Source organism: Octodon degus, unplaced genomic scaffold, assembly GCF_000260255.1.
Source record: "Octodon degus isolate 3935 unplaced genomic scaffold, OctDeg1.0 scaffold00001, whole genome shotgun sequence".
NCBI lineage: Eukaryota > Metazoa > Chordata > Mammalia > Rodentia > Octodontidae > Octodon > Octodon degus.
The window spans coordinates 11579428-11592549 of NW_004524577.1; the positions used below are offsets into that span (position 1 = coordinate 11579428).

Sequence of the window (13122 nt, forward strand, 5' to 3'; positions counted from 1 at the left end):
TGTTCAAAATAAATGTTGTTTAACAAAAACAGCCTGAAATCTATTTTTCTTTCACATGATATAAAACATCTTTCATATGAACTACCTACAAGCCATCCATAAAAAGTTTTAAAATGATAAACAAGGAAAGTTGGGCTTACCTGAAAGTGCAAAATTATTGTCCATATTAGTCCCAAAGTTAACTTTGGATTTCCATCTGTTATGTCATCATTTCTAATATTCACTAATTTCACCTGTTTTATATGTAAAGAAGAGATAAATTATTTACCAAATCAGTATATTAATTACCTTTCCTTACATGAAAGCAATTCTAAATTACATACAGAATACAATAATCACCAAAATACTATTTTATCACCACCCTCAATTATTTTAGACAGCAAAATATAGTGTAGAGTCAGCACAAAAGAAAAAATGCATGTGTATTAAAAACATTCATTAGTGAAAAACATAATTGTAAAGTTCTAAGTATTATTTATGATCTTAAAATTGGAAATAATGTGTCTTTGAAAAATAACCTTTCTTTTACTCCTACCATTAAGCAGGAAGCTATTCTGAATCACAAAAGTATTTTGCTAGCTTTGCACACGTCTATCATAAAGGATTCTGAAAGTCATTTTTATTAATATACTATAAATTATGACACCACTGAGCATTTTGATGGCTATTCAAACAATATAATACTTAGATATAAAGCTCATAAACTGCTAAACTGTACAATTGGATAAATAAAATGCAATCTCTAACATTTATTCCTGGACAAAGAATTCACTATCATAAATTACATACCAAGAATTAGACTAACATTTTACTGTCGGAAAGCTTCTACCATGAACATTTCAGATTAGGGTGCATAATTAAGTACTAAGCCTTCTGGAAACTTTTACCAGAAAAAAAATAAATAAATAAATAACGATGAGCCAAAGGCAGAGCGTTTGAAATTCTTAAGCACTGAGCACTTACTGGTACTTAGCAACAGAAAACTATTCAGTATGTTTATTAAACTGAATGAAGAAATAATAAAATGCTTCCCTCTCTTCCTTTTCCTTTTTTCCTATCCTATTAAAGAGAAAAATTGTTGCCACCTTTGGCTTTTCATGAATTTCAAATCTCTGGGTTTTCTCTTTTTTCTAATTGGAACACTACCTCATGGCAGTCTTCCGTGACTTCGCCTCTACGCCCACGCCAGCTGAGGAGCTCTTGGGAAGTCCCCTCCTTGGTCCCTCACACCTACCCGTGACTACTGCTGCGGCTTGACTCTGCACGCTGCACACTTCAGGGCTCACCAAGCCAGGCTGTGGAGGAGCCCGGAGGAGACGCGCACCTCAGGAGGGCCTCCTCTCGGGGAGGTAACGGCTCCACGGACAGCTGAGCTCCCTCCTGTCCCTGTCCCTTCTGCTAGTGAGGACAGAGTGCTGCTTCCCCCGAGAACAATCCTCTCCTGACACCGACGCCCGCTCCGGGAGCGAGAGGGAGCGCGGGACGTAAGCTCCTGCACCCCGCTCTGGAACCCCAGCGCAGCAGACCTAGACAGCCATGGCTCAGCCCGGAGCAGGATGCTCCTTCACCACCACTGAGTAAAACTGCGTTTCCAGAAGGTGTTATTGGAGTATGATGCAAAGTATTTTATGAAAGTACCTTTATGTACCAAGTATAAAAAATAAAGTGTGTGTCCTCCTTCCCAAGAAGGCTCGCAGGCACTCTGAGCATTCGGAGGCCAATGCAACGCCACGAACTGCTGGGCAAGGGCATTCCAGTTCAAAACGGGAAGTCCGACAGAAAGGCAGGCGCGGACAGCGCCTCTGAGCCTTCACCTAGTACTAACCTCTAGGGCACAAACGTTTGCGAGCACGTTCCAAACATCTCCTACCCCAGGCCCGGCTACAGCTTCGCTGTCCTCACTGACAAGCTCAGCTTTTTAATTCCAACATATCCCTACACACTGGATCACAAACACTGGATTATTAGAATCTGACAAACAAACATCATACCTGGCGTCTTTTCAAATAGTCCAGTGCAATTTGTACATTCTGTAGTCTGTGAAAACGCATCCGACCTTTCTCTCTGGGCTAAGAACAGAGAAAGGCAGGTATAAAAAACACTACAGTTTGATACCAGTGACCATGCAAACTGAAATGGCTTTTGCTCATCTTAGCACATTAAAACAGTATTTAACTACATAAGCCCATCAGACTTTGAAGATGTCTTTAATTTCTTTGGATTATCTGTGACTGAATTTAAACTACTAAACACTTTTTCTGAATACATTTTAAATATACTTTATTCCAAATATTTAAACAAAAAAAAAAAGAGGAAATGCCATATAACACATAAACTTTTTCTAGCCACTAATATAACAATTCTGGCCTACAGATAATTGATTTAGAGCTAGGGATACACAAAAATAACACCAGTCCCCACTTTACCTTCTTACTAAATGCTCTTAGCAAGCGGGGTTTATAACTATACTATGGCGTGTTAATGAAAATGATACAGTAGCATGCAGTTAGTAAAAAGCACCAAGGAGAAAGACAGGTTCACACAGCCATGAGAGAAGGATAAAGAAAAGCAACTGAAACCATGTGCTTCCTCTTTATTCTATTTTAGCTTTTGACAAACTCAGATTGTATAAAAGGCAGAAAGGACTAGTTTTACACTTCATGGGGATGACAGGGTCATTTTCTCAGTCAGGGTAAGTGACAGACCTCAGTCATTTTCTTCATGCTGTTTCCTTAAGAACTGGCATAAATTTGTAGAAGGAAAACATAAGGAAACAGAGCTGAAAAGTGCTTAACAAAAATATAAAAAAATAAAGCTGAAATTTGTCACATAATATCTTCCAAAGGGGTCCAAAAAAGAATAGCGTGGCTTTTTGAACATGAGTAGGTTGCTGAAAACCAAAGATGCCGTAACAGAACAGACAGTAGACCACAGAGGGGAAAACAAGTTCTATACCAAGCGAAAGCGATGTTGATAAATTCACCCACTGGATCCAGCAAAGCACAAAGTCCAAAGAAATCTGGGAGCACTTAGGGTGCAGATATCAAAAGAAGTACATCTGCCCCTGGAAGGTGCCAGACACAAACTTCATGTCATTGAAATTAAGCAGCTCTGAGAGTCCCATGAGGACCCTGCACCTTTAAATCTTCCTCACTTCGCAAAACTGTAAGACATTATTAGCCAAAAGTACCCATCCAAAACCTCTAGGTATGATTTAAAGGAGAAACTTAAGTATTAATTAAAATTTCAGTTATTCCCTTCAAAGAGAATCAACAGTTCCCATGTTGGAAATACCGACTCCAGAAATGGACTGAATTTGCATAAAAACAAGCATACTAGTTCTAAGATTTCCATATTTATATACAATGTATATAAAATTATTCAACTAAAATGCCACTGTATACTTTAAACAAATCGTGTAGTTGCTGTGCAGTGCATAATAGTGTATCAACAGTTCAACTGCTTTGTCTCTCTGCGGACAAACTTAAAGACAACACAGTCCCTTGCTCAGGTTTGCTCTCATCCACCTCCCCACAGGCAGGCTTGGTTCTCTCTGTGTTTTCCTGGGGAGGAGCGTGAAGCCGTGGGTTACTTCTCTATGGGGTTAGCGCTCACCGCACTGACCAGCTGGGTTAGTCGAGTTAAGGGGGACACCTACCCCCTTATCCTCATCCTCCACATCCTCATGCTGTTCATATGCGCATGCTTCTGTTGAACTCACCAATCGTAAGGTCTTCAAAAAATCTCGCTCCCTTGGCTAATGAATATAACAGACAGAAGATAGGACAGCAAAGACACAAGACAGACCAGAAATGAAAAGAAGAGCATGAACAGAACATAATGAGGGGGAACAGGTAAGCAAGGAGGGGAAGTAATGTCCACAAAGGAAATGACACCTGCAGAATGGGTTAGACCATTTTCCAGAAAGCAACGCTTATTTCTTTGCTATGTGTAAGTCTTTTAATATATGGTTATACTTTGCGTCTAACTTCTGCTAAGCAAATCCCACAAGTTTAAAAAAAAAAAAAAAAAAGCAGGAACAAAAATAGTATTTTAATGCTAGAACTGATTATATAAGCAAATTAATCAAAGTGGCTCAATTTCTCAAATTCATACCCCTTGAAGCTGGAGAACGCTTCAGTATCTAACCAGAACTTTTGCTTTCTGGCAGAACTCAGAGCTCAAAGGATAAATAGTACAAAAATCGGAGAAGTCTGTGTTGTAAACACAGTGGTCTTTGTGAGGACTACATGTGCTTCAGAATAAATGAAGAAATATAAAACTTACCAAGGTATCTCCTGAAAGAACCTCTAAGAGAGAGATCAAGTTGTGTCCATCCCGTAAGTCTTCATAGAGGTCATTCACATGTTTTCGAACCTACACAAAGAAAAAGCAAAACTTCTCATTGGAGAATGCAGAATCATCCTTCATATTCTTGAACAAGACAGGGACTAGGAAACACATCTCAAATGTATTCACGCCTGCATTTATTTGTCCTTTATGTTCTCTCATTACTTAAAAATTAAATTTCAATGGAAAAATGAATGAAAGTGAATTTCAAATTAATACTTCATGAAGACAATTATTATAATTAGCATACTAAAATAAACACAAACCTGGACTACCACATGCGGCTACAATTTTTCAAATACAAGCAACACCCTAACTGCACTCCTGATTCCAGACACAGCACCAGCGCCACCTCACCAAGCATGACGCGTTTCCACCCGCACCCTCTACCAACCACTGGCTTTGCTGTTATCAAGACAACAGTAGGGCTTGGGATGCCAGGATACACCTAACACCCTATAAACTCATACATGTGAGCTGGGGGACGGGTACATAAGATGCTGTACCATTTTTAGAACTTCCTATATACCTATAATCATTTTTAAATATAACATCTTTAAAAATCTGTGTTTCAGATTATGAAGCCTCTGTCCAAAGCTTGTACTCAACATAAATCTTGGCACTTCCAAGTTTTCAAAGCTGCGTGATGACAAGTCAGCCTCAATCGCTTTCTCCATCCCAAAGTTCTGCCTGAAACCTGTGATATTAGAGCTCAAGCCACCGCAGACTCCCCAAAAGCTTGGTTCAGTGGCCCAGCAGAGACAGCGTCCACGCCTACAAGGCAAAGCCAGCAACAATAGCTGCAGCCCCAAGGCAGGACCTCACTTCCACGTCCTCACCCTGTGGCCCTGCGGAGCTGCGCTGCTCTGTGCTGCTCCGAAGTGGAAGGAAAGGAGCAGGAATCAGAGCCCCATGGACCTCACTCGCCACCCAGCGTGGGTACACTGGCCAGGCTTTGTCAGTGAACTCTGTAGGTACTAGCCCAAATCCCTTTGCACCTCCAAAATGTAGGACAAACATGCAGCTGAAAGTGATAAAAACATAACAAATGATGATGAAAACCACTGGAGTATATAACACAAGAAAAGGCCCGGCGTGAGCTGGAGGCAGGCCGGCTTTGCGTTTCCAAAATGTAGCATTAGGCCATCATGCCGCATTCTCTTGGCCACCTACACACAAGCTGCGCAATGTCGGTTGCTGATTTTGATTTTACTGCTGTTGGAGCTCAAAACCAGGGCTACGTGCCAGGCAAGGGTCCTACTGCTGGGTACTCCCCTGTATTATCTGCCGTTGGTGGCAGAAAATAGTTTTGATTGATGAAAAATTTCCCTGGGGAGTTTCATATCAAACTTAGCAGCACCTATCCTTAGTTGTTTTGGAACTTTGCCTGAGTCACACAAGTTTTTAATACTCAAATATTATCTGGCAGCCTTACCTACAAACAGGTAAACTTAGGCTCAAGAGCTCAAAACTAAGTCACTCCTAATGTCAACAGTACAGTCCTAGAAATGGCCAGTGAAAGTGACAGCAAGGGTCAATTACTTTTAACTTTCTTCATCTTTAGAAACTGGCAGTCATCTTGATTTCCTAATTCCCAAGTGAATTCAGTTAAATCTTTGAACTGTAGTATACAATATAAGTACTTCAGTAAAAGAAACTTCTTTTTTTTAAGAAACTTTTTGTGGGGGCCTGCCCATTAGCTCATCTGTTTAAGTGATTGCTTAAACAAAGCAGTCAGGCTCAGGATGTTGTGGTTGATACCCAGATCCTCAAGCTTTGCCAGACCTGCCCTGAGGGCATCCTGAGCAGCACCCCCCACCAAAAAAAAATCCTTTTGAACTTTAGGGGCTGGGGAGATGGCTCAGTGGAATAAGTACTTCCCTGGCAAGTACAAGGGCCCGAGTTCAATCCTCAGTTCCACCAAAAGAAAAAAAAGAAAGAAAATTTTTTTTAAAACAATTTTATGCAATCCTTATTTTAAAAATCTATAAATACTGTACTCCAAATAAATAAAAAGGGGATTTTCTATCCCATTAGAATATCTACCTTGAGACAGAATTAAGTGTAGATACAAAGTGCTAGGACCTCAGCACTCACGCACGCACACTTGGAGGGGAGGCACACCAGCTCTATGACATGTTCTACTTGTGCATTACAGCACTGCGAAAATTACCCACTCCCACTTCCAGGCATGAACTTTAATTTATAATGCTAAGACCTATTAAAAACAAGCCCAGGGGCTGGTGAGATGGCTCAGTGGTCTAAAGCACCTACTTAGAACAAGCTAAGCTAAGCAAAGCACAGGGACCACGTTCAATCCCCCAGCACCACATGCCAGCCAGCCCCGCCCCCTGGTGGGCTGAGCTGGCCACACACACACACAAATAAATAAACAAATAAATAATTTAAAAAAAAACAAGCCCCAAAAAACTAAGTATTTTACACATTAAACGCACCTAAATCTACATACAAGGTGTGGCCAAAATACAAAGCTGAACTCTGGCGTGTCTGGCCCTATGAAGAGCTGAGCTCGAATCCTGATGCCAAAAATTACTAAAAAGATATTATATATAAAGACATTAAAAGACACTTGCCACCACAATACTTCTACAATAGTAAGATATGAAGAGGCACCTCTCTGTCACAATAATCCCCCTACTCTGAACACACACTGTCTCATCGTTTTCGCCCCTTACTAAAGCAGTTCTACAAGTCCTCTTTTGTGGCATTAGAAGCCGTGGCCAAAAATACAGTGAACGTGTCTGCCCAGCGCCGTCCCACAGGAAGTGGGCCATGAGGAGGGCTAGGTGGTGCAGGACTACCACCCATGTGTCTTTTACTATAGCGCGTCTGTAATTTAAACCCTGTAGTGTTCGGTCATGCATCACATCTGTCATGAGTCTCCGGGTAACCCCCAAGAAAGCTGCCTTGCACCCAGAGCCTCCAGAGGAGCCCTCAGAGACCCCATTATATAAAAGAGAGCACGCAGCCACAGAGGCGCATCCCGTGGCGTCATGGCTCCACACGAAGGTCCTCATTGTGCAGGTCTGCATCCTCTCCACACAAGGACACTGAGCAGCGAGCACATGACCCACCAGGGTCATCCGGACAGCAGCTCACAGCACCAAGCATCGTGGGGCGCCCAGCCGGACCCCCAATTCACCCCACGATCTGCTTCCTGCATCTCTGCACTCCAGGACACTTGAAGGTGGGGTGTGATTCTAAACACTTACTTCATAGGAAGGCAATCTCGCAGCTTGTCTAGCCAGACTGAACTAAACCTAAACAAAAACTTTCCCACACCAGATGTCATTTTTTTCGTGGTTATATTTATGCTACAATAACGAAAAATTAAATTAGGCATGTTTAGAAAAATAAGTAATAACACACCAAAAAAAAAACCTTAAATTAGGACAGAAAAAACCTTGTGCTGAGGGGCATAAAGAATTCAGAGACCTGCACCTCAGGCCACTTGGGACAAGGGCCTCGGGAACCCGAGCTGCCGCCTCAGCGCTCTGAGCCCCAGCCTCCTCATCTGCAGCACGAGGGTCTGAAGACAGAACGCTTCTAGCTGCATCTAGAGAACAGCGATGCTATCTCAGAATAATTTTTTTTGAAATTAATGACTTGTCCATTTTAAAAGAATATATGAAATGCACTACTCTTAAACCTTCTGATACAAGTATCTAGAAAATATATATATACAGAGTGATTTAATTTTTCACAACACTTTAAAACATCCTGGCACTGCTCCCGTCTAATACGGCCTGTTTTTCTTGACTCCAGGGACTGCTCTTGAAGGCCCGCAGAAGCTGCACAACTTTAACCTACAGGCTAACTACTGGAAGAGACCCGGGTGGCCCCCGCCGCGCCACGACACTGCTTGTGCGTCTGCAGCACTAAGCAAGGCCCACACCTGATGTGTCAGGACGAGGCTTCTGGCCCTGAGGGCTACGTGTGGCATAATCCTGCTCACTTCCCTGCCACAGTCAAGTGAAAAGCGAATGCTGCTAAGCACTGAAAATCAACACTATGAGAAAAGGGCGGTGGCGAGGGACCCCTCCGCGAGGAAACACCAGCTGAAGGGGGCCGGCCCTTAAGGAGAGCGCGGAGAGGAAGAAGAGTTGCGCCCACAGCACAAGCACCCGGCCGGCCGGCGGCCCTGCGTGTGAGTCCCAGCCCTTCGGCCCGCTGCTCCTCTTCACAGACCACTGCCCTAACAGCACCAGCCTCCTTAACTTCTGTCTTCCATTTTTAATAAAACATACTTCTCTTTTTGGAAACTTTCCTCCTGTGGGACGAAGAACTGTCTGAACAAATAGTGCTGGGGAGGTGACGAGCGACCTGAAAGCACTGGGAGACCCCTGGGGCTGGATTGCGTAACCTGAGTTACACAATGAGGATGAAGCCTTTTCTGTACGTCCCAGAATTTTGCTGAGCTTGACACAAAAGATGTGCTGTGCCTACGGTCTGTCCGTAGGGGGCGCTAATCTTGTAATTGTAAAAAATAAAATAAACACGGAAGAAAACATTGTGGGGGGAAAATTGTAAACATGATGCTCATAATGACAGGCAGTATTTCATATTTATTTTGTGTGTGAATAGAGTACAATATGCCAGTTCTGTATTATCCAGATGGGCTGATCAAAAAGAAAAAATACTACCCAGTAAACAGCAAGTACTACTTCAAAAATTTCATTTTAACATTTCATTAAGGCTTAGTTTTACATGGGCTAAACTAAACTCAACTTTAGAATGAAGAGCATATAAACACTTATTCAATGTTTAACACCACTTCTTTTTCTCCCCCGTGGAAGCAAGCGGCCAACCTTTGGACGGGGCCGTCTCCTCTACCCCACTTTTTCTCTTGTAGTTGGTGCAGCGCATCATCAAGTGCCTCAGACCTGTGAGTCTCCTGCGCAGCCTTTCAGAGTGCTGGGATTACAGCAGGCCTGCACAACCGCAGTGCGACTGCGCAGTGCTTCCAGTTAATCTAGATGAACGCCACAGGAACTTTCCTTCTCATAGTTTCAACATGTGGCTGCCACGTGGCTGCAATATGTCACCAAATACTACTGAGCACTGTGACCTTTAGGCCTAACTGTCAACATGATAAACTTGGGAGACCTGGGCTTAACGAAGCTCATTTCTGGGTGTGCCTGGGCGGATCACGGAGGCCCGGCCGGAGGTACTAAGGGGTCCTGCCCCTTCCTCTCTGGTGCTGTCCCCTGCTCTGCTTCAAGGCCGCTGTGACCAGAGCAGCTCGGCTCCCCACATCTGCCATGATGCTCCTGCCTTGCAGCCAACTGCTGATGGGCTGAAACCTTGACAATGAGCAAAATTAATTGTTTCCTTCTTTAAATGTAGGGATGGGAATCTAGGCCCAACAGGAAAGCTAACAATAAAGCATCTACCAGGGGCCGGGGAGATGGCTCAGTAGAATAAGCACTTCCCCGGCAAGCGTAAGAGTCTGAGTTCAATCCCCCGTTCCACCAAAAAAAAAAAGCATCTACCACAGGCCAGGAGACTCTCTGATTCTACGGTAGAGATACTGAGAACACCACTTCCTGATGACTTTGGTCTGAAATGATACAAATCTGCATGGGAAAACATCAGCATCAAGTACATGCACTTGGAGCTGCTCTGTTCCAGTCCAGCTTCTGAGAGCTCATCCCAGCAACGATGAGGGGAAGCGATACACGGAGGGAGGAGCAAGACCCGAAGCACCAGGCATGGACGCAGGAGCAAGGGAGGGTACAGAGCTGATCCAGGTGTCAAGGGGGCAGGTCAGCCAGTGACGCTAGGCACAAGGTGAGGCAGAAAGCGGTCCAGGACCCAGGGCAGCCTGATGTGCCGCGCTGAGAAGCTGGCCAGAACTGGGAATGGAGCGCTGTGCTTGCCGGTTAGAGGAGGCCATGGATAAGGAGCGGGGAGGAGAAGGAGCAGCAGTTCACGCTGTGGCCTGGACTTTCCCTAGCGCTAAAGGACCACTGAAGGCTTCCCAGCACAATGAGGAGATGCTGCTGTACAAGGGAGCCAGACACACGGCCCAAAGCCTAGGGAGGAAGGACCCTGAGCTGAGGGCAATGAGCGGTGACAAACACAGGAAGAGTGCTCTCTGGCCTCCGCACCATTGCCTACAAATAGGGCACCGATCTACAAAGACAAACAGCGTCCTCCTCTTGTTCCAGAGGGAAGGAGGCTTGACCACCAAAGACCATTCTGAACCCTACTGGCTCAGAGATGAGCCCACAGAGCTGGCATGGGCAGGCTCTGGGGACCAGCCTGCATCCCTCTAGCTGCCTCTGCCGAAAGACTGAAGTCCTTTGCCTTGATTCATCTCTAAAAATTGACTGTGCTTCGTAAAAGCTGGAAATCACAAGCCACTTGTCTGAGAACACTCGTCCCCTACGTGTCTCCCACGTGCCTGCGAAATACAAGCATCACAAACACACTTCGTGATTCTCTTGCTAACCTTCTGCTACAGGAGTCAGTTCCAGCTAAGAATCTGCAGGGGCTTTTTCCCCTACACCAGCTCTGGCCCCTCTGCAAGGTTCTTGGAATTGTCAAGCTGAGCAAAGGCAAGTCAACAGAAAAGGCCCCTGTCAAGAAAGCCAAGCAAAGAGGACACTCAGTCTGAGCAAGAGCGCCCGGCACGAGGGCAGCTCGGCCAGCAGCCAGCAGCCTCGGCGCGCACGCAGGCCCCTGGAGGAGCCCTCGTCTGAGGGGACAGTGTTCAGGCACACAATCAGCCAACTGGAGAGAGCAACAAAAGAAGGCTGTCCCAGGGGAGACTGCACCCCTGCTTTGTCCTCTTCTGGGGGAGAAGAAGGGAGGCTGTGTGCTTCAGTGCAACTAAAACAATGCTGTCCATTCATTTTCCTTTTCAGTTCACAACAAATATGAAAAACCAACCATCAAATTCTCTTACATGCTCCCTACAAGCCCTGTTCAAAGAAAATTGAAATTAATACTATAGGGCCAGTGAGATAGCTCAGTGGTCTACGTGCCTGCCTGGCAAGTGCAAGGACCCAGGTTTGATGCCCAGTACTGCATGTCATGCTCGCCCCACACTGTGCCAGCCACTGAAACCAGGCAAGGTGGGGCCTGCCTGTAATCCCAGCACTGGGGAGGCTGAGACGGGAGGATCACTACAAGTCTGAGCTGCGTAGCAAGACCCTGCATCTAATAAATAAATAAATAAACCAACCTTGAAAAAAATTAGTCCTATATATTATCGTACCAACAACTGAAAAGTAAATAAATGTTCATAAAATGGCCAGAGGGGCCGGGGAGATGGCTCAGTAGAATAAGAGCTTGCCTGGCAAGTGCAAGGGCCTGAGTTCAACCCCAGGTTCTGCCAAAAAACAAAAAAATAAAAATAAATAATAAATAATAAAATAGCCAGAAATGCTTTTAATTCTTTTTTTAAAATTTTATTTATTTATTTATTTATTTATTTATTTTGTGTGTGTGTGTGGCCAGCTCAGCCCACCAGGGGGCGGAGCTGGCTGGCATGTGGTGCTGGGGGATTGAACCGTGGTCCCTGTGCTTTGCTAAGCTTGTTCTAAGTAGGTGCTTTAGACCACTGAGCCATCTCACCAGCCCCAGAAATGCTTCTAAAAAAATGTACTTTCTTAAGACTATTTTATGAGTTTTTAAGATTATTTTATGCCTTCTAAGACAGTATCTCACTAGGTAGCCAAGGCTGCCCTCAAACTCTGATTCTCCTGCCTCCGGCTCCAGAGCGCTGGGATTCCATGCCTGCGGCACCACGTCCACCCAGGACACTGTTTTATCTGAACACTTGCTTATTACAATTTCAGTACTAGTTCTTCAAGGATTGTTAAAGAATAAAACTAAAATTCAGATTTTGCTTAAATTATTAAAAGTTCTAGGGGTTGGCCAGACAGCTCAGTGGTCTACAGCACCTGCTTAGGTAAGCTTGCACAAGTGCACAGGAAATGTGGTTTGATCCCGGGTACCACATGCCACGCCAGCCCCACCCCCAGAGTGGGCTGAGCCAGCCACAAAACAGAAAGAAGTTCCAAGTATGAAATGCTGTTGTTTGATGTGATGAAAAGTCACAAGGCTATACAAAATTCCTTACCTTTCACTATTTCTTTAAAATAAAAATGCTTGTCATGCATCTTGTAATAGTAATATTGATGGATAAAGTAATGAGGAATTTCAGACCAGCATTGGACATAATAGGGACACATGCGCAACCATGTTTACAGCAGCGCAATTCACAACAGCTAAGCCTTGGACGGGGCCTCTATGTCCACCGACAGATGAATGGATGAAGCAATTGTACTTATACACAATAAAATGCTACTCTGCTATAAAAAAAAAGGTCTGAGGTACTATTATGAAAATTGATGTACCTTGAGACAAATAAACCAGACACATAAACTTAAATATTTCGTATCTCTTGAATGACAAATTCAAATCAAAGAGCAGAATAAAATGTAGACAACAGAAAACAAGAAGCAAAATAAAAGATAACAGGAAACAGCAAATAAAAGGAGGACCAAGAGGGTCAGCAAGACAGCTCAGCAGACTAAAGTTCGATCTCCGGCACCACATGCTGCACCAGCCCGACCCCCGAGATGGGCTGAGCCGGCCAGAGTCCGGCTGTAGCGGTGCACACCTGTAATCCCAGCACTGAGGAGGCTGAAAGCAGGAGGATCACTATGAGTATGAGCTGTGTAGTGAGACACTGCAACACCGAGAGAGAGAGAGAGAGAGAGAGAGAGAGAGAGAGAGAGA

At 44.3% G+C, this 13122-nt stretch overlaps 1 protein-coding gene across 8 annotated transcripts in view; it reads right to left on the reverse strand.

Annotated features, from left to right (window-relative positions):
• The window catches only part of Dst (dystonin), a 482621-nt gene that overhangs the window by 232165 nt on the left and 237334 nt on the right, over positions 1-13122 (reverse strand). For 5 of the 8 annotated variants that reach the window (XM_023700937.1, XM_023700975.1, XM_023701043.1 and 2 more), the window contains 4 exons: positions 4288-4377; positions 3722-3757; positions 1992-2069; positions 141-233 (listed from right to left, as the gene is read on the reverse strand). In XM_023700937.1, the coding sequence (XP_023556705.1) occupies positions 141-233; positions 1992-2069; positions 3722-3757; positions 4288-4377 (297 nt within the window). The remainder of the gene's footprint in view (positions 1-140; positions 234-1991; positions 2070-3721; positions 3758-4287; positions 4378-13122) is intronic. The other 3 variants (XM_004623003.3, XM_023701151.1, XM_023701123.1) reach the window with 1 other exon arrangement.